At 41.2% G+C, this 27,667-nt stretch overlaps 1 protein-coding gene across 4 annotated transcripts in view; it reads left to right on the top strand.

Annotated features, from left to right (window-relative positions):
• Positions 1-5,885: 5,885 nt before the first annotated feature.
• LOC138852649 (ring-infected erythrocyte surface antigen-like) overlaps positions 5,886-27,667 on the top strand; it is a 34,825-nt gene continuing 13,043 nt past the window's right edge. The window contains exons 1-3 of one of the 4 annotated variants that reach the window (XM_070084752.1): positions 5,886-6,611; positions 7,219-7,287; positions 15,846-16,067. In XM_070084752.1, the coding sequence (XP_069940853.1) occupies positions 6,361-6,611; positions 7,219-7,287; positions 15,846-16,067 (542 nt within the window). In that variant the 5' untranslated portion in view covers positions 5,886-6,360. The remainder of the gene's footprint in view (positions 6,612-7,218; positions 7,288-15,845; positions 16,068-27,667) is intronic. The other 3 variants (XM_070084730.1, XM_070084738.1, XM_070084745.1) reach the window with 3 other exon arrangements.

The raw sequence follows: 27,667 nt of genomic DNA, 5'->3' as shown, positions 1-27,667 counted from the left end.
CTCCTCTACACTTCTCTCTTCTCCAGGTGCATACACGCTTATTATAACCCACTTTTCACATCCAATCTTTATTTTACTCCACATAATCCTTGAATTAATACATTTATAGTCCCTCTTTTCCTGCCATAGCTTATCCTTCAATATTATTGCTACTCCTTCTTTAGCTCTAACTCTATTTGAAACCCCTGACCTAATCCCATTTATTCCTCTCCACTGAAACTCTCCCACCCCCTTCAGCTTTGTTTCACTTAAAGCCAGGACATCCAGCTTCTTCTCATTCATAACATCCACAATCATCTCTTTCTTATCATCTGCACAACATCCACGCACATTCAGACTTCCCACTTTGACAATTTTCTTCTTCTTATTCTTTTTAGTAATCTTTACAGGAAAAGGGGTTACTAGCCCATTGTTCCCGGCATTTTAGTTGACTTTTACAACACGCATGGCTTACGGAGGAAAGATTCTTATTCCACTTCCCCATGGATATAAAAGGAAAATTAATAAGACCAAGAACTATTAAGATAAAATCAAAGAAAACTCAGATGAGTGTGTATAAATAAATGTGTACATGTATGTGTAGTGTGACCTAAGTGTAAGTAGAAGTAGCAAGACATGCCTGTAATCTTGCATATTTATGAGACAGACAAAAGACATCAGCAATCCTACCATCATGTAAAACAATCACAGGCTTCGTTTTACACTCACTTGGCAGGACGGTAGTACCTCCCTGGGTGGTTGCTGTCTACCAACCTACTACCTATTATTCTTATTATTATCAAAAAAATCCTAAACCTACAAGTGTCATACAGCACAGCAGGGCAGGGAAGGATGCAGGGGTATTGGGTAGCAAGAGTGACGGATGATTATTAGGGTATGAAATGCAGCAGGGCAAGGTAGTGGGTAAATGGCAAGGATATTTCGAGGAACTTTGAAGAAGGAAAAAAAAAGTGAGTTTTGCATTGATATTACAACCCAGGAATTCAAAGACCTGTTATCCTGGGTGTAAAGGGAGCAAAATAAACACAGCAGAAAAACTTCTGACTTATATTATCCTTCACCAAGTAAGAACAGAAGTATGTACACTATGTACAACAATAGGTATTAGTGCACTCCACAGTAAGCAAGGCAGGATAGAAGCCACTAGAGAGCAGACCGTGCTTCAACCAGCTCTAGAATGGGAATGACAAGGGCAGACAGGCAGGTGGTACCCACAACACCTCTGCAATTGACAAAACCATCTTCTCATTGGCTTGAACCTGGGCACTGATCGAACGACGGGGCCCCATCGTTCGACCCTAGTACTGGTTCGCTGGTTGGGGGAGATAGCCTTTCAACTGAGGTATCTATGGAGACAAAAAAACAATATCCATGGAGGTAAAGTAGGGAATGTACAAAAGTATAGTGGTACCAACACTCTTATGTGGGTATGAAGCATGGGTTGTAAATGCTGCAGCAAGGAGGCAGCTGGAGGCAATGGAGGTGTGACTAAGGGCACTGTGTGGTGTAAATATTATGCAGAGAATTCGTAGTGTGGTAATTAGGCGGTGTGGAGCTACTAAAAGTATTAGTGGGCTGAAGAGGGGTTGTTGAGGTGGTATGGTCATTTAGAGAATGGAATAAAGTAGAATGACCTGGAGAGCGTATAAATCTGTAGGGAAAGGAAGGTGGGGTAGGGGTCATCCTCGAAGAGGTTGGATGGAGGGGATAAAGGAAGTTTTGTGGGCGAGAGGCTTGGACTTCCAGCAAGCATGCATGAGCGTATTAGAGAGGAGTGAATGGAGATGAATGGTTTTTGGGATCTGACAAGCTATTGGAGTGTGATCAGAGTAATAGTTTGTGAAGGGATGCAGGGAAACCCATTAGCCAGACTTGAGACCTGGAAATGGGAAGTACAATGCCTGCACCTCAAAGGAGGGATATGGGATATTTCACAGTTTGGAGGGACATCTAAACTGTTGTATCTGATCACCTCTGCAAAGACATTGATTATGTATAAGTAATGGTGAAAGTATTGAATGATGATAAAAGTTTCTTTTTTGGGTTTTTCTTTGTTTTTGAGTGGCCCTGTCTCAGTGGGAAACGGCTGACGTGTTAAAAAAAAATAAAATGAATAATGGGTATGGTCTGGTGTATGACTAATGGACTTTGTTCTGAGTACACTGTGATTATAATATCTGTAATGGAAGTCAGTCAAAGTAGCATCATACTGGTATTAATAGTAATAAAATTAAAGTAGCTCAAAATTAGTATTGATAACATTGGTACATAAATCACACTTGACAGTCCCCCTCATGGCAGGTGCCTTGATACTGGTGATGGAATCTTGTTCCATGGAATTTGATCTATCCTCATTGGTCGAGCCTGACTGTCTCTCATCCCCTAGGCACTGTATGACCCCAAGGGTTTATTTGTACTCTGCCAATTCATCAGTGGTCAGTCGTCAGTCGTCACGTGAGGTCACAGACCCTGAGCTGCTTTGGGGATTAGCGTGGACGGTTACAAAGCATGGCTTGCTTCTGCAGTGTTTTAAAAATTGAGGTTGGAGAGTTGAAGGAGGAGGTCTTGCTTCTCCAGGAGGAGATTAGGAGGCTGAAGGTCCACCTCAATGGGTCTGGGAGAGAGTGTGAGGTGGCTGGAGTTGTGGGGAATGAGGCTTCTAGCAATGAGGTGCAGTCTGTCTCTCGCTGTGAGGAGGCTGTAGGTGGGGAGGTAGAAATGGCTACCAGCAGTGAGGTGCAGTCCAGCACCTGCTACTAGTGGCGAGTGGTTTCCAGTAATGGGAGGAGAATCAGAATAAGGAAAGTTAAGAGTGAAGATCTGAAGGTAGGAAATTGCTTCTCTGTTCTTCAGGATGAATGTACTTCAGTGGCCACTGAAGGTAAGGGTACTACTGCCCCTGCTAACAGAGGTAAGCGCATTCTTGTGGTTGGTGACTCTCAGATAAGATATATTGACCGTGCTTTTTGTAATAGGAATAAGAAGATGAGAGATAGAGTGTGCTTCCCTGGAGCTAGTGTTGGGGACATAGTTAACAGGCTGGATAATATCATGTCAGGTAATGGGAACAAGCCCATTATCTGTCTCAGTGCTGGTGGAAATGATATTGGGAAGGGTAGGAGAGAAGAGCTGCTAGATAAGTACAGGTCAGCTATAGATTTCATTAAGTCTAAGGGAGGGGTCCCAATCATATGTAGCATCTTGCCTAGAAGGGGAGTAGGAAATGAATGGTTGTCTAGGGAAATTGGTGTAAATTGCTGGCTAGACAGATACTGCAAGGAACTTGCAATCCCATTCATTGACAACTGGAACAACTTTTATGGCAAACATGATATGTATGCAAGGGATGGGGTACATCTCTCTGGGGCTGGGGTGGTAGCACTTGCAAACTCAATTGAGAAGGCCATTGGTGAAATGCCTGTGATTTTGTGTAAGAAAGGTATAAAATACCGACAATATGAAAGTTAAGACACATGTGCAACATCTGGATATCTTTATTGTAGACGTTTCGCCATCCAGTGGCTTTATCAATGCAGATTCTAGGACATAATAGGAAGACAGTAGAACTATATACAAAAGATGAGGTAATCAGTCCCTCGGCCTTGGAGTTAGTGTTCACAGCATCGTGGTGGAGGAGAATCTGGAGCAAAGGCAAGAAGACTGACGTTTATATAGGCGTCAGTGGAAGGGACGGGCAGCAGACGAGGGCAGTCACTGGTAGGCGGGATTCCCCAGTGGAAGTAGGTCCTTCCCAAAGAGATGGGTTAGTTGCAGCAGCCGTGAAGAAGGTCTTGTAGATGTCCTCTGAACCAAGATTCCATGATGTTGCAGTGTCTGACAAGTTGTGTAAGAAAGGTATAAAATACCGACAATATGAAAGTTAAGACACATGTGCAACATCTGGATATCTTTATTGTAGACGTTTCGCCCTCCCAAAGCAACCTACGTCTCACCTCCTGGCACTATATAAGGCTCCATTCTGTCAGACCACCTCAAAACTTTAAGGGTGATGGACTGATTACATCGTCTTCAAGTATCTTCTGCTTCTATCAACTTTTCTGTACTCGACTGAAGAAGCCTACTGTGTAGGCGAAACGTTTCGAAATAAAGATACCTAACTGTTGCATATGTGTCTTACCTAACAATCTGTCGGTATTTTATACCATTTTAATGTTCACTTATTTTCGCCAAACTATTATTTTCTGACGTTTGGAAAATATGTACCAAGGACATTACGAAGGTAAGGAGGTCCTCAGAGATCACACATGGGTGATTAAGACTGTAAATCACTTGTACTTTAATGTCACGAATATTTTAATCTCTAAAATGGGGAATTCAGGTGAACTCTAAATGTATATACGCTGAGAAATATACACCATTATCTTAAAGACCAAATAAGCCATTGTGTTTAGCTTTCTCTTCTCAAGCAGCGCTGTATAGCCCTTGTGGTTTAGCGCTTCTTTTTTTATTATAATAATAATACGGGTTTAGCGCTCCCCAAGATTACAGTTACAATATTTGACTTTCTATTTAATACAATTCAATATTTGCACCAATAACTCATTACAGTTGTGACCGGGTGTGGAAGTGTGAATTGCTCATTACTCTATAATTTGTTCATGATTGTAGCCAAAGTATAAACGTAAGTAACCATTCTACAGAATTCATTACCTTTGTAACTTGTGAGCTCATTACCTTTGTACCTAGTTCAGCTATCAAAACTTTGGGGGCCCAGTCCCTGGACCCATTACGTACCTCTGTAATCTGTAAATACCTTTGTAACTTGTCATGATTGTGACCAGACTTACCTGGAGTTCATTACCTTTGTAAATTGTGAGTTCATTACCTTTGTAAATTGTGAGTTCATTACCTTTGTAAATTGTGAGTTCATTGCCTCTGTAACTTGCTCAGCTATCAAAACTTTGGAGTCCAGTCCCTGGACCAATTATGTACCTCTGTAATCTTTTGACTACCGCCCACAGGATGGGTATGGGGTGCATAATAAACATATTAAACTAAACTAAAACTACAATTGCAATCATCCAGAAATTGTGTAAAACTGTACCTAAGTAAACTTACTTACTTGCAGGTTGCTTTTTTCTTGTGGTAACGAGTACCTTCATCTTATCATTATCGCTTATGGAAGATTTTTTTTTTTTAGGGAACCCAATGAGAATAAATCATTGACTGTACTAAGTTATTTTACGTTAAATCTACTTAGTATGCTATTTTGTGTACTGATAACATGTACCTTCAAGACCATTGTTAAAGTTATGTGTTATATATGTAGTCCCCTCAGGGAAGGTTCCTTGATGTTGGTGAGGGGCTCTTGATTTAGGGAACTGGAGCTGTGCTCCAGTTCCCCGAATTAAGCCTGAATGCCTTCCACATCTCCCCCCAGGCGCTACGGGTTTAGCGCATCCCCTTGATTATAATAATAACAATAATATATATGTAGTGACTAAATAATCGAGATTGTTTGTGTAGTTCATGGAAGTGTGATATACTGAGTGTTAGCGAAGAGTGATTAAATATACCTCGTTTATATATACAAGCATGTGTAGGAGTCATATGTAGCTTCTGTGGAAATAATGTGCATATACCAAGCAACTTAAAGGAGATTCAAATTTCGGGTTTTACGGAGAAAGAAAACCTCAATGAATGAAAAAAAAGAACATTTGAATGTGGCAACTCTTAGGTTGAGTGCAACATCTTGCGTTCGATTCTGATGATGCCCAATAAGAATATATATATATAACATTAATATCATTCTCACCAGCGTTTCCAATCTTACACAGTTTTAAAAGAACACTAACTATAAAATACAGACTTTTCGTAGAAGATTCGTTTTGTTCTGAAAGGACAACGAACATATAATGATCGAAGTTTTAAAACGAACGCAAATCTCCTTAAGAAACCAGTTGCTTTAGTCTACTGGCAAGAGGAGTACCGTACCTCATATCGTTATTTTATACTCAAAGTACTGAGGTATTTGGTGTTAATCTTTGTATATGTACCAACGAGTGCATATTGCACCTTGCTGTGCTGTAACAAGGAAGAATCAGGTTGTAAATGAAAGATTTCATGAGAGTGAAAGACAGCTTCGTTTATTTACCAGTGATGGCGTGAGTGATCTATTGTCCTTCATTATTGCTGCACCTTGTGTGCACTGTGAGCATCTTAGTGGAAGAAACATTCGTAGGCTGTTATCCAACAACTCTTTAAGTATTATTTTGTTACAAATCAATGGGTGTTAAGGAGGGCAAATGGGGGAAATTACACGCTGTTATTTTAGCTAAGCATTGAGTGTGATTGGTATTGTTGGTACAATGAAAGAGTGATACCAGGAGGACTGTGGTCATGGCAACATACTGTCCGGAAGACCTGGCCTCCAGGGAACTCTCCTGTCCCATCTGCTTTGAAGATTACGATATTCAGGACGTCAAGAGAACACCCAAACTGCTGCTGTGTCTCCACACCTTCTGCTATGACTGTGCCAAGAAACTTTGGAGGAATGATGGCTCTATAGAGTGCTCCCTCTGTCGCATGTTGCATGAGGAAGTCCGAGTGGATGATCTCCTGGATAATTATGTTATTATTCAGCATCTCAGGTTTGTCATTTTCCTTTTCCTCTTCATTACACTTTTTAAATCTCATCCCTCTTGCTGACGTTCCTTCCCTTGCACTTGACTGCTTTGCAATATGCTAGTAAGAGTTATGCACCATTTCAAGCTGTTTTTGTGCTAATGTTCTGCCACTCATTCTACCCTTCCCCCTTTTACCTTTTTTTTTCTCCAGGGCCTAAACAATCATTTGCTACAATTAATCCCACTGTTCACTACACACATCCTCTGTAAAATCTCACGATTTGCTGGTTAACCCTGATTTCTCTTGATCCACCGTAGATCTTAACCTTTTATTCCATTGTCTCTGGAATTTGAGGAATGTGTAAGAAGTAATGTATTTATTTTGTTTACATAATTCTGGAACAATGAATAAGCTGTTGTAAAATAGACATTTCAAGAACCCCAGTGGAAATAAGTCAGTCTAACTTGTTTTTTGGTTATCCTAGGTAATTGACACTGATAATTGCACTTGTGTACCTGTGCCTAAATAAACTTACTAATGTGCTAAGATATTCCTTTAAAAAATTCAAAGCACCTCCTTTCTCCCCTTTCCCTTCTAGGTCCTTAATCAAGCTTTTTTGTGATTCTGCAGGCGAGAGTTTGAGGAGCGGGATCTTGAGCTGGCTAGGAGGATTGATCAGCACCTGCGGGACTTAGACCGGTGAGCACTGCTTCTCTCTTACCTGTACCAAGTGGACCAAACTGGAATATTAAGCACTACTCTGTTTAAGGGTCCATCTTGCCCACGTAGGCATTGCTTCAGCTTAATGCAATTCTGCCCTACTCTTATAAGAGTTTATCACATTGCGCTTGCTAGAAAGATATGTCGCCCACCATGGAACCTATTCAGTAAGCTTTAAATTTAGGGTCATCAGTTATTGCATATTTCAAAATAAAAATTCGTCAGCATTTGTGTACAATACAGTATACCAAAAAACCCTACTTAGGAAAGGAATCTTACTGATGGCATTCAGGTCTGTCCTGGACCATTGTCGGTTCACAACTGGTGAGAGAAAAAGTAGAGAATGCCTATAACGCGATTGTTTGGTGGCTCTTGCAGAGCGGGGTTCAATGATAAACGTCTTCGGAGGCTTCTTACTTTATTTGCAAAGTCGTGGTGGGCACACAGGCTTGTGTGTTGAGTGCCCATGGCCGGGAGGGCCATCCCACGAGGGAGAGAGGGAGTAAGACTGTTGACTACTGCTAGGCCGCTGAGTGAGTGAGCGAGCGAGTGGGACTAGCGTCCCACTGACCTGGGCAGGCCTGTAGGGGGCAGCACCTTAGTGCCACGAAATATGAACTAAGCTGGCAAACAGAATAGGCTGTCTGTGCAGACAGTACAGGCTGTCTACATTTGCTCAGCCACCTACCTCGCGTCGTCCCGACGCGACAATACTGGTGGTAAAAAAACTCGGTCACTCTCTCTCGTAGGAACAGGGCACAGAACACAAAATAAAAAAACATATATATACATATGGACATGGAAAAGAACTTCCTACAGGGAGGGAAGAAAAAAACGTGGGGTGTGCAAAACATTGTGGTCATAGGCAGTGAGCGTTGGAAGGGCATCACTGCACACCTTCGTGTGTCTGGACAGATACTGCAACACAGGAGACATCGCTGCGGCTGAGCTGTGACGTAACGGGTTACGGTCTCCTCTAGAACGGTGAAGCAGTCATTGTAGGAGCCACTGCAGGTTTCACTCAACCTGGAGCACGATATGCTGGTGCCCTCAAGTGAGGAGTCGTCAAAACTTGGCAACTGGGCAGGACTTCTGGCAAGCGACTCAGGAGGACACTTCTCGACTGGTACTGTCACTGGGCTGTCACTGTCGGCGAGCATGGAGTAAGTCGTGGAGCGAGTCGTGGCAGAGATGACTGGGCGAAACATCTGGGAGTCATAACATCATACATCAGACTGCAGTGAGTGAGCTAGCAGTCAAAGTGACATCATCTTTGTGCAGGAGCTCACTGAAGCTATGACACGAGGCTGACACAGCGCCTGCCAACAGGGCTAACTGTGGCTTGACGAGTGTCATTCTCTCGGCAGTTGGAGTTATAGCAGAGGTTAGTCTAAGTGTCCCCAGACTTGTTTCTCTACATATAACTGCACTCTGAAGGTCTGGAGGTGAAGTGAAACAAATCTCGATTGAAATCGTAGCAGGTATGATTCTGCAGAACATCTATGAGCGGAGAACAATAAGAGCTTTCTGTACAAGGGGCTCATATGCTCAGGGTTGACTAATATCAGCTGTCAAATGTGCTGGTCACACCGGGTGACAACACAAGGTGCTACACAGGGGTCTGGCCGCAGACCTGTGGTCGACACACAGCTGGGCTCAAGACCACACAGAAAACTGCACACACACCCGCGGTACATGCGGTACAACATGGCTTAAACTAGCAGATGATGCTTTTCTGTGCACAAAATGACACTAAGCCATACACTAACATGTGAGAACACTGACAAAGGAATTAATTAACACACGACATATATCTTTTCTCAATCTTCTCGACAATACTGACATAATTACTGAAACACTCGATGTGACATCATGTGATGTCAGGCATGACGTCGCGAGGTGACGTCAGCAGCACTGTGACATCAGCAGACATTTCGAGGTGACGTCAGGCAGACATCGTGACGTCATGAAGTCTGGCAGCACCGTGGGTGACGTGAAGTCGGGCAGCATCGTCAGTGACGTCAATGTGATGCGGGCAGCAGACCACAGCATATGGCCTGGGACATCTGGCTTGTTAACTCACGTGGCTCGTAGGTCCATGTGGCGTTGTCCACACCCCACGTGGCGTCGTGATCTACGTAGCATGCTGATCCACGTAGCTTTGAGTGGCCTTGGGCACTCGGATACACAGCTCTGGCAATGAATTTACCTGAAAAACAGCAGAAAACACAGCAGAGGGAGTGGGCACATAGTGGTGGTAGGCGGGTGAGGTGTGAGTGAGGCAGGAACCCGGCTACTTCCTCCTCTTCTCCCACAACCACGTGGAGAAACTCACTCTGGACGCAGAAATCACCACAAAACTCACCTCTGGGTTGCTGAAATAGCTGTGCTGCGCTGAACAACAACAACAGAACATACAAGTGACGCTGAACACGTGACTTGAGAAACAGTGTGGGACGCAGTAGCGTGGGTCGCTGTAGCGTGGGGTCACTGTTTCTACAATTCTCAAAGAAATTCGGCAAATTTCGGCTTGATCCTGCTTGTACCTGTGTCTGGATGCTGAAACGTGCAGACATGACATCAGGATAACTCGTTGAGAGATGGATGTGTCAAGGCAATACAATAGGGAAGTTGGGGAGGTAGACAGCAGGCAGTAGTAGTAGTAGTGAAGGTGCTCGTAAACATACAGTGCTTGTTATTAAAATGAGTGCACTTTAGGGCATCCTTCAACTGTCTAGTAAATGATTAAGAACATAAGAAAGGAGGAACACTGCAGGAGGCCTGTTGGCCCATACTAGGCAGGTCCTTTACAATTCATCCCACTAACAAAACATTTGCCCAACCCAGTTTTCAATGCCACCCAAGAAATAAGCTCTGATGTGAAAGTCCCACTCAAATCCAACCCCTCCCACTCATGTACTTATCCAACCTAAATTTGAAACTACCCAAAGTCCCAGCCTCAATAACCCAACTAGGTAGACTGTTCCACTCATCAACTACCCTATTTCCAAACCAATACTTTCCTATGTCCTTTCTAAATCTAAACTTATCTAATTTAAATCCATTACTGCGGGTTCTCTCTTGGAGAGACATCCTCAAGACCTTATTAATATCCCCTTTATTAATACCTATCTTCCACTTATACACTTCGATCAGGTCTCCCCTCATTCTTCGTCTAACAGGTGAATGTAACTTAAGAGTCTTCAATCATTCTTCATAAGGTAGATTTCTAATGCTATGTATTAATTTAGTCATCCTACGCTGAATGTTTTCTAACGAATTTATGTCCATTCTGTAATATGGAGACCAGAACTGAGCTGCATAATCTAGGTGAGGCCTTACTAATGATGTATAAAGCTGCAGTATGACCTCTGGACTTCTGTTGCTTACACTTCTTGATATAAATCCCAGTAATTTATTTGCCTTATTACGTATGCTTAGGCATTGCTGTCTTGGTTTAAGGTTGCTGCTCACCATAACCCCCAAGTCCTTTTCGCAATCTGTATGGCTAAGTTCTACATCATTTAACTTATAAGTACTAGGGTTATGGGCACTCCCAAGCTTCAGAACCTTGCATTTATCTACATTGAACTGCATCTGCCACTTTTCTGACCAAGAATAGAGTTTGTTTAAATCCTCGTGAAGTTCCATAACATCTACGTTTGATGAATCAATTATCCTACCTATCTTTGTGTCATCGGCGAATTTGCTCATATCACTAGTAATTCCCTTATCAAGATCATTGATATATATTATAAACAACAACGGGCCCAAGACTGATCCCTGTGGAACGCCACTTGTTACAGATCCCCACTCGGATTTAACCCCATTTATGGACACTCTCTGCTTCCTGTCAGTGAGCCATGACTTGATCCACGAGAGCACTTTTCCCGCAATTCCATGAGCTGCCACTTTCTTTAACAGTCTATGGTGCGGAACTCTATCAAAAGCCTTACTAAAATCTAAGTAAATAATATCAAATTCTTTATCGTGGTCAACAGCCTCAAAAGCTTTACTGAAGAAAGTTAATAAATTAGTTAGACAAGACCGGCCTCTTGTGAATCCATGCTGAGTATCATTAATCAAGCTATGCTTATCGAGATGGCTTCTTATAATCTCAGCTATAATTGACTCTAGTAATTTGCCTACAATTGAGGTCAGGCTTATTGGGCGGTAATTTGACGGTAACGACTTGTCCCCTGTTTTAAAAATAGGAATTACATTAGCCATCTTCCACATATCAGACACTACACCTGTTTGAAGAGATAAATTAAAAATATTAGTTAATGGCTCACAGAGTTCCATTTTGCATTCCTTAAGAACCCTTGAAAAAACCTCATCAGGACCCGGCGACTTACTTTACTTCAGTCTGTCTATCTGCTTCACAACCATTTCACTAGTGACTGTGATGTTACATAATTTATCTTCTTCTAGCCCACTATAAAAATTAATTACTGGAATATTGTTAGTGTCTTCCTGTGTAAAAACTGAGAGAAAATAATTATTAAAAATCGAGCACATTTCATTCTCTTTGTCAGTAAGGTGCCTATAGTTTTTTTTAAGGGGACCTATCTTATCTCTAACTTTTGTTCTATAGACCTGGAAAAAACTTTTTGGGTTAGTTTTAGAATCCCTAGCAACTTTAATTTCATAGTCCCTTTTAGCTTTTCTTATCCCCTTTTTAATGTCCCTCTTAATGTCAATATACTGATTCATAAGATGACCCTCACCTCTTTTGATACGCCTATAAATTCCTTTCTTATGCCCTAGTAGATATTTGAGCCTATTATTCATCCATTTTGGGTCATTTCTATTTGATCTAATTTCTTTATATGGGATAAACGTTCTTTGAGCAGCATGTATAGTGTTCAGAAAACTGTCATATTGATAGCTCTCTTCGTTACCCTAGTCAACAGATGATAAGTGTTCTCTAAGCCCATCGTAATCTGCTAAGCGAAAATCTGGGACTGTTACTGAGTTATCGCTACTATCGTACTTCCATTCAATGCTAAATGTAATTGATTTGTGGTCGCTAGCACCCAGTTCCTCTGAAATTTCTAAATTATTAACAAGGGATTCATTGTTTGCCATAACTAAGTCAAGCAGGTTATTTCCCCTTGTAGGTTCTGTCACAAACTGCTTCAAAAAACAATCCTAAACTACTTCTAAGAAGTCGTATGATTCTAAATTCCCAGTCAAGAAATTCCAATCAATATGACTAAAGTTAAAGTCACCTAGAATTACTACATTATCGTGCCTTGTGGCCTTAACAATTTCCTCCCATAGTAATCTCCCTTGGTCCCTATCTAAGTTTGGGGGATGGTATATCAATCCTAAAATCAGTTTTTCATGCCCCTCTGAAAATTCTATCCAAACAGACTCTGTATGTGTTACTTCAGACTTAATACCCGTTTTTATGCAACAGTTCAAGCGATCTCAGACATACAATGCCACCCCACCCCCCTTCCCGATACTTCTATCTACTTGGAACAATTTAAAACCCTGAATATGACATTCCGCAGGCATGTCCCGACTTTTTGAATTAAACCACGTCTCAGTTAAGGCAAATACATCAATGTTACCTGCACTAGCATCTAATCTCAACTCGTCCATCTTATTCCTAGCACTACGGTAATTAGCATAATAAACATTGAAAGACTCTCCTTTCTCTTTACCCTACCTGCTCATTTCTGTTTTTCTACTAAACCTATTACTGTCCTTATCACCCAAAGTCCCTGGCTTTTCAATATCTACCTCGTTCTGCTTATTACTAGTTCCCCTAGAACTCGTAATATTACTACACTGGGACTTCACTGTTTTCCTGCCAAAACCCATACCACTAACTATTCCTAGTTTAAAGTCCTAACTGCTCCCTCCACTGCAGTTGCCAGTGCTACCACCCCAGACCTAGATAAGTGAATCCCATCCCTGGCATACATGTCATTTCTGCCATAGAAGAGGTCCCAGTTGTCAATGAATGTTACCGCATTTTCCTTACAGTATTTGTCCAGCCAGCAATTGACACCAATTGCCCTGGACAACCATTCATTTCCAACTCCTCTCCTTGGCAAAATACCACATATGACAGGGTTCCCACCCTTACTCCTAATTATTTCTATTGCTGACCTATACCTGCTAATCCGGTCTTCACTCCTACGTCTGCCAATATCGTTGCAGCACTGAGAAAGATAATAGGATTGCTCCCATACGATGTCATCCAGACAGCTAACAATATCCTCCATCCCAGCCCCAGGAAAGCAAACTCTTTGTCTCTACTCAAGCAGAATGCTATCCATATACCTAACTTGGCTATCCCTAACAACAACAATATTCTTACCTTCCTGTGTGTCGTTCGTCGTGATGTTCCCAGTAGTCGACTCACATTCGTCGGGTAGCACTGAGAATGTATTAGATGTTTCCACAACAGTTTCCACGGCAGTCTCTTTCTTCTTCATCGTTTCTACCTTTCCATTCGTCTTCTTGATCGTCAACTTCGTTCCCTGCTGTCCAGCCACTGACCAGTTTCCCTTCTTGACCTGAGGACTCAAAACAGGAGGACTACTACGAATCATCTTGTTTTCCTCGGTCAGTCGCCGAATCTCCAACTTCGCCATCCTCAATTCTTCCTTAAGCTGTTGGTAAAGTTGCTCGATGGAGGGCATCTTGCTTCAATTCGTAGAGAGCGCGCAAACAGGTCTTCACAGAGCTAAGTACACGTCAACACGTCAGGGTTTCATTGGGTAAATTCCCCCATAACTTACGGATGGTGTCCTAAAGCAGTGGGAATGGGCTGATATCTTTCCCTAGTAGAGATCTATCAGGACCCAGAGGTTCTCAATGGAGGTCAAATCTGGGGAATATCTTGGCTAGTCATCAAAGATACATCGCAGGCATGAAACCAGTGAACAACAGATTTCATTGTGTTATGGAGCACTATCTTGTATAAAAATCTTGCATCACACTGCATGAAATGTTCCGGCAAATGATAAAATGGAGCAAACCTAGATTTGTTGTTATGGTTAACAATAGTAGAGATATTTTTCAAGGCTTCTGAGAATGTGCTTTTGGTGTGGGCACAATACATATTGTCCTCTAGGAACGGCCACAACCAGGTCCTTGCTGGATGCTCACATACATTGGTTCTTTCAACTATTTCCTTCACTTGATGGCCTGCCTTGTATATACGAATGATCTTTGCAATTGTCTTTTGTGTCAGCAACTTATTCCTGCCGATATTAAATAATCAGTAACCAGAAATGTCCAACAAACTCAGCCCTCAAGACCACACAATGCAGGGGCATCATGGACACAACCCTCCACTACAAGCCTGGAAGGCACTTAAGATGCAGCCAGTAGCCTCAGGGAAACCTGAGACATCCCACTTTGAGTTTCAAGACTAGCATTATAATTTTATCGACAAGCCTACCAGGTAGAGTATTAAATCAAATCATGGGACTGGTGGGGCTCAAACCAATGGCAGGCAAGTCCTAAAACTCTTAGGCCAGTGTGTTAACCACTGGTCCATGGCACACCTAAAAAAAATAATTCAGCTAGATATATTTCTATACACCATTGAAATGTATGTTAGCTTGGGCCCACTGTGACCACAAAGGCAAGTTTTTACAGAAGAACCCCACACCAGCATGGCTTTGGTGTGTTCTAGCTCAAGTCCCCTCAAAGCTGTCATCCTCTCTAAATGTCCAAATCACCTCCAGCCAAATCATTCTCTCAGCCCTCTGGATAATACTTTGTGACCCCGCACCTCTTTCTAATCACCAAACTATGAATTCTCTTCATATATTCTCACCACAAAATCCCCTCAGACATGACATCTCCACTGCCTCCAGCCTCCTTGCTGCAATATATGTACTACTTAAAACCCATGTTTTACACCCAGTGTGTTAGTGTCGTAAGGGATAAAAATACATACAGCACTTTTGTTTCAGGTACATAAACACACGTTTACTCAGGGGTTGAAATCAGGCGGTCTGTCGCCCAGTATGTGCTGACACTATGGTACTGGTGTAGGCGTGATCTTGGTGAAAGCATAGTGTTTGCCATTCACACATTTTTGCCTCCTGGGTAAAGTTATTTATCTCCAAAGATACCTTAATGCCTCCAGTTTTATAGTTTCCTCTTTCGTTCTGGTACAGGTGAATATGAACAAGGGTTTTCATCACTAATTATGTTATCCTGGGTAATTTTCTCGGTCACACCCGCTTCAAAACCATGGAATTCATATATAGGTGTATTTTCTCCCGCTCGATTTGTATATACATACGACCGCGACAGTCAAAGTATGTGTTACTTTACTCTGGTACTGTATATGCAAAATACACCTGTAAAGGATTCTCAGTACCTGGCTGTTTTGTCATCAGTTTACCTATACTGACATATAGTGGCCACATACCTTTCATTATTATACTGTACAACCATGTATGTATGAATTAGTAAATTTTTACTACTGTTACTATTACTGTACTCTGTATTTCAATATTGCTCATTGTGTCACATGTTTGTAATGAATTTATCCAAAGCAGATTGGCTTCTGCACCAGCTAGTGATGCTGCCCAAGCTCCAGAAGATAACAATGTCTTTGAAGTAGTTGACTTACCACCACTAGAGCAAGTGGACATATCATCTGAGCAAGACCAACAGGAGGAGGAAGAAGAGGAGGAGGAGGAGGAGGAGGAAGAGGAAGAGGAAGAGGAGGAGGTAGAAGAGAATGCTGAAGAGAATGTGGAGCATGACGATGAAAGGTACATCAAGGTTGATTGTAGCCTGACTATAAGACAACGAAAAGCTTTTATTTAAAATGCATGGTGTATACAGACTTCAGTTGGGGGATTCCTTGGAGAGGAGTATAACCATTAGAGATTGGTCATGTAATAATTTTTGTTTGTTTTATTGTTTGATATAGTAAATGAACTCTAATTTAGCCTTCATCATAAGTAATGGTAATATCAGAACATTTTTGGTTTACTGTTTTAAATCTTTTTCAGGGAGAATTTTGCTCAGATATATTTTCCAAGCAGGACCAAGTAAAGACAGTGTTATTTTTAAAATTTTGTTTTAAATAAATACATGTTTTTTCTCTTGCAGTGTTGCATTTTCTATGCAGAAATTCAGTGCTTATCGTTAGAGTATACCGAGTTGAGGTGCCCTTCATATTTTAATGTTGAAATAATACCGATCCTATTGAGTTTCTGTGCAACAAAAATTAATGCTTGCCTGACAACACAGTGGGATGTCACGTGATTCCCTGCATTGTGTGGTTTTGAGTGCTGACTTCACTGGACATATTTTGGCTATAAACAAACTAATATGGGCAAGAATAAGTCACTGATACAAGTGGCAGTTGCTCAGATTAATGGATAACATGAGGCAGGCCATCAAATAAAGGAAATGATAGAAGCCATTGGCATATGTGAGCATTCAGTGATGAACTGGGCATATCAGTTCTGTGATGGTGGTAGTTTACCTGGAGAGAGTTCCGGGGTCAACACCCTTGCAGCCCAGTCTGTGACCAGGCCTCATGGTGGATCAGAGCCTTATCAACCAGGCTGTTACTGCTGGCTGCATGCAATCCAACCTACGAACCACAGCCTGGCTGGTCAGGTACCGACTTTAGGTGCTTGTCCAGTGCCTGCTTGAAGACAGCTAGGGGTCTATTGGTAATGCCCCCTTATGTATGCTGGGAGGCAGTTGAACAGTCTTGGGCCCCCTGATACTTATTGTGTTGTCTCTTAATGTGCTAGTGGCACCCCTGCTTTTCACTTGGGGGATGTTGCATCGTCTGCCGAGTCTTTTGCTTTCGTAGAGTGATTTTCATGTGCAAGTTTGGTACTAGTCCCTCTAGGATTTTCCAGGTGTATATAATCATGTATCTCTCCCACCTGTGTTCCAGGGAGTAAAGGTTCAGGAACTTCAAGCGCTCCCAGTAATTGAGGTGTTTTACCTCATTTATGCGTGCTGTGAAGGTTCTCTGTACATTTTCTAGGTCAGCAATTTCACCTGCCTTGAAAGGTGTTGTTAGTGTGCAGCAATATTCCAGACTAGATAGAACAAGCAACTTGAAGAGTGTCATCATGGGCTTGACATCCCTAGTTTTGAAGGTTCTCATTATCCATCCTGTCATTTTTCTAGCAGCTACGATTGATACAATGTTATGGTCCTTGAAGGTGAGATCCTCCGACATGATCACTCCCAGGTCTTTGACGTCTGTTTTTCGCTCTATTGTGTGGTTAGAATTTGTTTTATACTCTGATGAAGTTTTAATTTCCTCATGTTTACCATATCAGAGTAATTGAAATTTCTCATCGTTGAACTTCATACTGTTTTCTGCAGTCTATTGAAAGATTTGGTTAATGTCTGCCTGGAGCCTTGCAGTGTCTTCAATGGAAGACACTGTCATGCAGATTCGGGTGTCATCTGCAAAGGAAGACACGGCACTGTGGCTTATATCCCTGTCTGTCTGATATGAGGATGAGGAACAAGATACAGTGGACCCTTGGTTAACGATATTTTTTCACTCCAGAAGTATGTTCAGGTGCCAGTACTGACCGAATTTGTTCCCATAAGGAATATTGTGAAGTAGATTAGTCCATTTCAGACCCCCAAACATACACGTACAAACGCACTTACATAAATACACTTACATAATTGGTTGCATTCGGAGGTGATCGTTGTGCGGGGGTCCACTGTAGGAGCGAGTAGTGTGCCTTGCAGGACAGAGCTTTTCACCATAGCTGCCTCAGACTTTACTCTGTTGACTACTACTCTTTGTGTTCTATTTGTCAGGAAATTATGGATCCATCTACCAAGAGTGCATGGGCATGTCATTTATCGCCTGTTCGAAGTCATTTGGCATCAGGATAGCATCAGATAGGCTTGTGTTTACCAAATTCTGTGGCTCTCTCATAAAAAATTCATTTAGATCTTCAACTCTGTCTGGTTAGCGGCTTGCTTAAAACTGAGTCGTATTGAGACTTGAGTAGCTCACTCATTTCCTTGCTGTCATCTGTATAGAACTCATCTTGTTTAAGTAGGGGCCCAATACTGGATGTTGTTCTCAACTTTGATTTGGCATAAGAAAAGAAATACTTTGGGTTTCTTTCGATTTCATTTATGGCTTTTAGTTCTTCCCGCGATTCCTGACTCCTATAATTGCAGATATTTTTTTTTTATTATTATCACACCGGCCGATTCCTTTCAGTCTTTAGTTTTTATGTTTGGTAGCTATTTCTCTGACTGTGAAACAGTGTCTCCCTACGCATTGCAGATATGCATATATATATATATACATACATCTAGGCTCCTCTAAATAGCTCTTGTTCTTTTTTATTTCTTCTATTGTCCATGGGGAAGTGGAAAAGAATCTTTCCTCCGTAAGCCATGCGTGTCGTATGAGGCGACTAAAATGCCGGGAGCAATGGGCTAGTAACCCCTTCTCCTGTATACAATTACTAAAAAAGAGAAGAAGAAAAACATTGCAGATATATTGGCCTCTTTTAGCTGCTCTGTTATTCTTTTTCTTTGCCTGTAAAGGGAGCACCTGTCTCTTTCTGTTTTACATCTACTCCTCCTTTTTCTTAAAGGAATATGCCTTGAGCATACATCGAGTGCCTCAGAGTAATCTGTTCTAGTGATGATATCCCCACACCATGAACATTTCCAGGGAATCCTAGACAAATGTCCCCATGTGTTTCAGCTGTAATACAGCATTACAGTTAAAGTACATAGACATTTGTCTAGGCTTCCCTGGATGTAGTCATGCTGTTGGCATGTCATCACCACCACCACAGAACTGATATGCCAGATTAGTCACTGAATGCTCACAAATGCCAATAATTTGTTTCCTTAATTTGATGGCCTGCCTTACACCATTCAGCAATAGGTGCAATTGTCACTTATCCGAGTAACTTATTCTTGCTCATATTAGCTTGCCTATAGTCAAAAATTATTAGCAGTAGAGACTGTGATGGCAGAGTTTACTGTTTTCAGGAGGATTCTCACTAAGACTTCAGAGATGATGAAGCTGCCTTTGTTTTGTTAAATTGCATTAGAAACTGCAATTAATACTGATTCAAGGCACTTGTGTCTTCAGAAATTAGTTTCTTCGATCACTAATTGGGTGTCCCTGAATTTCATGAGATGATTGGTGGAATTTTGGTGTTGTATGCAGGCGTTGTTCAAGTTATCGTTCCTACATGCATTAATGTGTTCATTGAGGCGTGTTTCAAGGTTTCTTGCTGTTTCACCTACATAAATCTTGTCACAGCCTCCACAGGATATAGTGCAAACCCCTGCATTGACTGGTTCATGGTGCATGGATTTTGTCCTGGTTAGATCCTTTATTGAAGTGCTGGAAGCGATGTTGACTAGTGTTAGCTTGTGCTAGTACTTTAAAAAACGTTCAGTGCAACCTGGCTGTTGGGAAGAATTATAACTTTGTTAGGAGTGGTGTTGGTGGGTGGAGAATTAATGATCTGAAGAGCTCTTTTTTGCAGTCTTTGATGAAAAAGGAAGGAAAATGTAACTCAGTGAAGGTTTGGTGAATGTATGTACATTCCTCGTCAAGAAACTCAGGACTACAAATTTGGTAAGCTCTTAGGAAAAATCCAGTGATGATGCCTCTTTTGGGCCTAGTATCTTGATTGGAATGGAAGTGTGTGAGATCATTTTTATTTGTAGGTTTCCGGTGAACTTGAAATCTTAGATTATCTACTTTGTGGATGAGGACGTCTAGAAGAGGTAGCTTGTCATTGGGCTTTTCTTCTAGTGTAAACTGGATCACCGGTTCACCTGCGTTGAGCCTTGCCTGAAGATTCCGTCCGTCAAAACATTTGGGAGTTATTACGAGGACATCGTCCACATAATGTAACTAATTGACACTTGATGGGATGATGTTGGCGAAGTGTTCAGCCTCTAGGTGTTCCATATACAAGTTGGCTAAGATGGTGCTGAAGGGGGACCCCATTCCCATGCCATAGGTTTGTTTGTAGAGCCTGTTATTGAAAGAAAAACAGTTAAAATTAATGCAGAGTTCAATCAGGTCAATGAAATCTCTGGGAGGTAGAGGAAGTTTAAGGTCCTGATTGACTTTGTCGTAGAAGGTCAATGGCTTGTGTGGTGGGTACTTTAGTGAAGAGGGAAGCCACGTCCAAACTATACTTAGTTTCTTGTTTCGGATGGAGAGGTCTCTGATGCAGTTGAGGTCGCCTAAATGCTTATGATGAGCGGGAAAGATGTTTGGCAAGAACTCCGGCTAGTTTGTGTGGTGCACTGCCTATACCTGATGTGGTCAGTCTGAAAGGAATGTGGCAATGGAGTTGTCATACTCAACACCAGTGAATAAAACACCAGAATGGACCTTTTGAATGACCAGTCCACATATGAACCCATCAGCATACAACAGTGGGAGATGCTCACCAAAGATTTCCTATATAAAACCAGACAGATAAAGTGGAACCTCTGCTTACGAATTTAATCCGTTCCATGATCTTGTTCGTATCCTGATTTATTCGTATGCTGGGTTAATTTTCCTCAATAATTGAAATGCCATTACTAATTTGCTCCAGGGGAATTCCTGCTGTCAGGAAGCATGACAAAATAGTATTTCAATATGACGCTAATATCTGCTCTACGGCTTACTTATCTATCAAAATTCATCTAATATGACATATTAAACAATATAAGTAACATAAAAGCCTCGTATACTCTCTAGAATGAATAAGATATGTATGTTATTACGTATGTGGTGGTCGCAGGCATTCTTGCTCCAGCTATGAAAACGTCTTCCCATTCTTTCCTCCTTCAGACATGTTAGTCTTATAAGAGAAAATATAGTTTGTGAGGCTAAATGCATTAAATCACTTCTTTCATAAGAAAACCATAATGTAGAAATTAATTGGTGTACATACACCATTTACACACCTTGCAGAAGATAGGCAGAGCAGCATATGCTGTCAGGAGTTTATTTCATTTCATCCTTTTTCTATTGCTTAACCCTTAAACTTTCCAAACGTAGATCTACGTTTACGCGCGTAGCACTCCGACCTTGATTTTCTCCATTTGAAAGCATGTAAAAAAAATAGATCTACGTTTGGACAGTTTAAGGGTTAATCGCTACACTCGTAATATAACCATAGAATTGATGAAGGAAAAACGGAGAGTGGTGTGTTGAGGTATATGTGGAGACCAAAAAGTTATCTATGGAGGCAAAGAAGGGCAATGTGTGGTGTAAATATTATGCAGAAAATTCAGAGTGGAAATTAGAAGGTGTGGAGTTAATAAAAGTATTAGGCCAGAGGGCTGAAGAGGGGTTGTTGAGGTGGTTTGGTCATTTAGGGAGAATGGATCAAAGTAGGATGACATGGAGAGAGTATAAATCTGTAGGGGAAGGAAGGTGGGGTAGGGGTCGTCCTCGAAAAGGTTGGAGGGAGGGGGTAAAGGAGGTTTTTTGGGCTAGGGGCTTGAATTTCCAGCAAGTGTGCATGAGCGTGTTAGATATTAGTGAATGGAGGCGAATGGTTTTTGGGACCTGACGAGCTGTTGGAGTGTGAGCAGGGTAACTGTAATTAGTGAAGGGATTCAGGAAAACTGGTTATTTTTATATAGCTGGACTTGAGTACTGGAAATGGGAAGTACAATGCCTGCACTTTAAAGGAGGGGTTTGGGACATTGGCAGTCTGGAGGGATATGTTATACAGTGGACCCTCGGCTTACGAACGCCCCACCATGCGAATTTTTCAAGATACAAACTGTCGTTCGGTCGATTTTTTGCTTCTGGATACGAACGAAATTTCAGGATGCGAACTTACCCCTCAAGGGAGGTTCCTTAAATAAATAAATAAATAAAATATTTATTTCTTTGCAAAGGTTACAATGTGTGTTTTCATATCATAATATGATTAAAGAAGAGAGTCACCATCATGCCGAAACATTTCGGGCAGACTTAACCTAATACTAATGGACTACTAAGTCTAGACAGGTGAAAGTGTACTGGTAGTAGTTACCAATGTTTTGCTGATGGTGGCACCAACTACTGGCAGCCTTTTGAAGTTTCTCCTTATTGTTATTATTATTATTATTATTATTATGATTACTGTTGTTATTTTTTTTTTTCCAACAAGTCGGCCGTCTCCCACCGAGGCAGGGTGACCCAAAAAAGAAAGAAAATCCCCAAAAAGAAAATACTTTCATCATCATTCAACACTTTCACCACACTCACACATTATCACTGTTTTTGCAGAGGTGCTCAGAATACAACAGTTTAGAAGCATATACATATAAAGATACACAACATATCCCTCCAAACTGCCAATATTATTATTATTATTATTAATTATTATTATTAGTATATACTTGGTGATGGGCTCTTGATCTAAGGAATTGGATCTGTGCTTCAGTTCCCTAAATTAATAATAATAATAATAATAATTATAATACGTATGTATTAATAATTATAATACGTACATACTTGACATGCTGTTGGAGTGTGAGCAAAGTAACATTAATGAAGGGATTCAGGGAAACCTGCAGGCCGGACTTGAGTCCTGGAGATGGGAAGTACAGTGCCTGCACTCTGAAGAAGGGATGTTAATGTTGCAGTTTAAAAACTGTAGTGTAAAGCACCCTACTGGCAAGACTGATGGAGTGAATGATGGTGAAAGTTTTTCTTTTTTCGGGCCACCCTGCCTTGGTGGGAATCGGCCAGTGTGTTAATAAATAAAAATAAATAAATAACATACTAAGAATAATAGTAATTATAACAATAATAATATGCTGTCATTTTTAGACATTTTTCATAATTTTTTTAATATTTTTGTGCCAAATGCTTCAAAATACAAATTGGTAACCCTCTGTGTGGCTGTAAGTACTGCTAGACCACAGCTATCTCAGTGCCAACCAAGGGTCAAAAGGAAGATGTGTGCCACTCTTGAGTGTCCACAGCAGACCCTTGGGATGCGTAATTTTGTCTTACATTGTGCAAATTTCTTACACAATGCCTCGCCTGAAGAGACAGTATTTGCGTACAATCAGTAAGAAGCTCAGGAAGTGATTAAAAACTATGAAAAAAGCTAGAGAAACAAAGAAGGCAGCAGCATAGTGAGGCAGCTGGCCGCCAACACCGCCACCACCACCACTGTGGCCGCTGCCGCCAACACTGTGGCCACAGTGATCATGTTTTCACATATATGTACATCTGTCTTGACCACACCTGTGGTTACATATGTGAGAACCTCACCACTAATCATAGATAAACACAAGCTAGGTGTGGGGTTATGGACTGGGAAGACACTAGAGTGGGAGAGTAAATGGCGGATGCTTTCTGCCGCTGCCGGCATTGCCATCACTTGCCATATTATGACCTATTTTATTAATTCTAGAGTATATATCATGTTTCTATGTTATTAATATTGTTTATTATGTCATATTAGATGAATTGTGATAGATAACTAAGCCGTAGAGTTATTAGCATTATTTTGTCATGCCTCCTGAGAGGCTGAAACAGATTAATTGCATTTCAATTAATTTAAATAAGGAAAATTGACTTAACATACGAATAAATCAGGATACGAACAAGGTCACGGAACGGATTAAATTTGTCAATGCAGGGGTTTGCACTATACCCTGTGGAGGCTGTGACAGATTTATGTAGGCGAGACAACAAGAAACCTTGAAACACGCCTCAGTGAACACAATAATGCATGTAGGAACGATAACTTGAACAACGCCTGCGTACAACACCGAAATTCCACTAATCATCTCATGAAATTCAGGGACACCCGATTAGTGATCAAGAAACTAATTTCCGCAGACACAAGTGCCTTGAATCAGCATTAATCACGGTTTCTAACACAAACAAAACAAAGGCAGCTTCATCATCTCTGAAGTCTTAGCAAGAATCCTCCTGAAAACAGTAAACCCTGCCCTCACATAGTCTCTGCTGCTAATACTACACAAGCACATTAAAAAGGAGGAACACTAAAATAGGTCTTCTCTAATCCATCCTCCAACAGAAATATTTGTCTAACCTATTTTTATGCTACCCAGGTAATAGCTTGTATAACCTTTTACTCATGTGTATGTTTGTTCTACCATATTGTATTACTACTACTACAACTAATATTGCTACACAGTACTACTACTACCACTAGTATTACACCTCACTCTAAAGCCTATACATGTATATATGTATACCCTCTGTGTCCGTGTATTATTTGTAACGGCTTAATAAAGCTCCTGGAGAGTGAAACATTGCCACAATAAAATGTCACATTAGTTGCATTTGTCCTTTTACTTAACATATTGTCGGTAATTCTACCAGTATTAATACAAGAAGGCTATTCCTAGGTCCCCCCCCCCTTCATATCTTTTTAATCTTTGCCCTGTACCCCCACTCGATCTTAAAGCAACAGCTTTGTACAAATTGTTGTTGATTTTTTAAGGTACAGTTCTGCTGTACAGAGAATTATATTTACCTGTAATTAAAATTTATTAAATAAATGCACTAGAAACTTTGCCACTGCACTATTCTTATCATGTGAATTGAGGTAAATTGGACTGGAGATATGCAATGTGAGGATACTTTTTTTGGATCACACAGGGACAAAAGTTGCCAGTGCTGTTTTCTGCAATAATGATGAAAAGATAATTATTTAAATTTTTAATAATGCACTTGTATCTGGTACTTGAAGGAATGTGTACGAATGTTTTATCAGAACCCCAGGAAATGTGATTATGGTTCTTATTAATCATTTCTGCACACATCAAAACAAAATTAACCTACCATTAATCAAAACTTATGAAACCTGTTTTTCCTGGAGAGTGAGTAAAGGAAAATGTAGAAATCTTGGTATGGCATTATATTTCCTGGTTATTATTAGACATGCAGGACATGCCTAACTTTTGAATACCTGAGTTACCGATTTTTTTTTTTTTCAACATGTCGGCCGTCTCCCACCAAGGCAGGGTGACCCAAAAAGAAAGAAAAAATCCCCAAAAAGAAAATACTTTCATCATTCAACACTTTCATCTCACTCACACATAATCACTGTTTTTGCAGAGGTACCCAGAATACAACAGTTTAGAAGTCTTTCTTCTTTCAACACACCAGCCGTATCCCACCGAGGCGGGGTGGCCCAAAAGGAAAAACGAAAGTTTCTCCTTTTACACTTAGTAATATATACAAGAGAAGGGGTTACTAGCCCCTTGCTCCTGGCATTTTAGTCGCCTCTTACAACACGTATGACTTACGGAGGAAGAATTCTGTTCCACTTCCCCATGGAGGTAAGAGGAAATAAACAAGAACAAGAACTAGCTAGAAAATAGAAGAAAACCCAGAGGGGTGTGTATATATATGTTTGTACATATATGTGTAGTGTGACCTAAGTGTAAGTAGAAGTAGCAAGACGTACCTGAAATCTTGCATGTGTATGAGACAGAATAAATAAACACCAGCAATCGTACCATCATGTAAAACAATTACAGGCTTTCGTTTTACACTCACTTGGCAGGACGGTAGTACCTCCCTGGGCGGTTGCTGTCTACGAACCTACTACCTTGGAGTTTAGAAGTATATACATATAAAAATACACAATATTTTTTTATTTTTTTTATTATCACACCGGCCGATTCCCACCAAGGCAGGGTGGCCCGAAAAAGAAAAACTTTCACCATCATTCACTCCATCACTGTCTTGCCAGAAGGGTGCTTTACACTACAGTTTTTAAACTGCAACATTAACACCCCTCCTTCAGAGTGCAGGCACTGTACTTCCCATCTCCAGGACTCAAGTCCGGCCTGCCGGTTTCCCTGAATCCCTTCATAAATGTTACTTTGCTCACACTCCAACAGCACGTCAAGTATTAAAAACCATTTGTCTCCATTCACTCCTATCAAACACGCTCAAGCATGCCTGCTGGAAGTCCAAGCCCCTCGCACACAAAACCTCCTTTACCCCCTCCCTCCAACCCTTCCTAGGCCGACCCCTACCCCGCCTTCCTTCCACTACAGACTGATACACTCTTGAAGTCATTCTGTTTCGCTCCATTCTCTCTACATGTCCGAACCACCTCAACAACCCTTCCTCAGCCCTCTGGACAACAGTTTTGGTAATCCCGCACCTCCTCCTAACTTCCAAACTACGAATTCTCTGCATTATATTCACACCACACATTGCCCTCAGACATGACATCTCCACTGCCTCCAGCCTTCTCCTCGCTGCAACATTCATCACCCACGCTTCACACCCATATAAGAGCGTTGGTAAAACTATACTCTCATACATTCCCCTCTTTGCCTCCAAGGACAAAGTTCTTTGTCTCCACAGACTCCTAAGTGCACCACTCACTCTTTTTCCCTCATCAATTCTATGATTCACCTCATCTTTCATAGACCCATCCGCTGACACGTCCACTCCCAAATATCTGAATACGTTCACCTCCTCCATACTCTCTCCCTCCAATCTGATATTCAATCTTTCATCACCTAATCTTTTTGTTATCCTCATAACCTTACTCTTTCCTGTATTCACCTTTAATTTTCTTCTTTTGCACACCCTACCAAATTCATCCACCAATCTCTGCAACTTCTCTTCAGAATCTCCCAAGAGCACAGTGTCATCAGCAAAGAGCAGCTGTGACAACTCCCACTTTGTGTGTGATTCTTTATCTTTTAACTCCACGCCTCTTGCCAAGACCCTCGCATTTACTTCTCTTACAACCCCATCTATAAATATATTAAACAACCACGGTGACATCACACATCCTTGTCTAAGGCCTACTTTTACTGGGAAAAAATTTCCCTCTTTCCTACATACTCTAACTTGAGCCTCACTATCCTCGTAAAAACTCTTCACTGCTTTCAGTAACCTACCTCCTACACCATACACTTGCAACATCTGCCACATTGCCCCCCTATCCACCCTGTCATACGCCTTTTCCAAATCCATAAATGCCACAAAGACCTCTTTAGCCTTATCTAAATACTGTTCACTTATATGTTTCACTGTAAACACCTGGTCCACACACCCCCTACCTTTCCTAAAGCCTCCTTGTTCATCTGCTATCCTATTCTCCGTCTTACTCTTAATTCTTTCAATTATAACTCTACCATACACTTTACCAGGTACACTCAACAGACTTATCCCCCTATAATTTTTGCACTCTCTTTTATCCCCTTTGCCTTTATACAAAGGAACTATGCATGCTCTCTGCCAATCCCTAGGTACCTTACCCTCTTCCATACATTTATTAAACAATTGCACCAACCACTCCAAAACTATATCCCCACCTGCTTTTAACATTTCTATCTTTATCCCATCAATCCCGGCTGCCTTACCCCCTTTCATTTT

The sequence above is a fragment of the Cherax quadricarinatus genome, chromosome 1 (genome assembly GCF_038502225.1).
Source record: "Cherax quadricarinatus isolate ZL_2023a chromosome 1, ASM3850222v1, whole genome shotgun sequence".
Taxonomy (NCBI): Eukaryota; Metazoa; Arthropoda; class Malacostraca; order Decapoda; family Parastacidae; genus Cherax; species Cherax quadricarinatus.
This window is presented reverse-complemented; position numbering and strand designations above follow the sequence as displayed.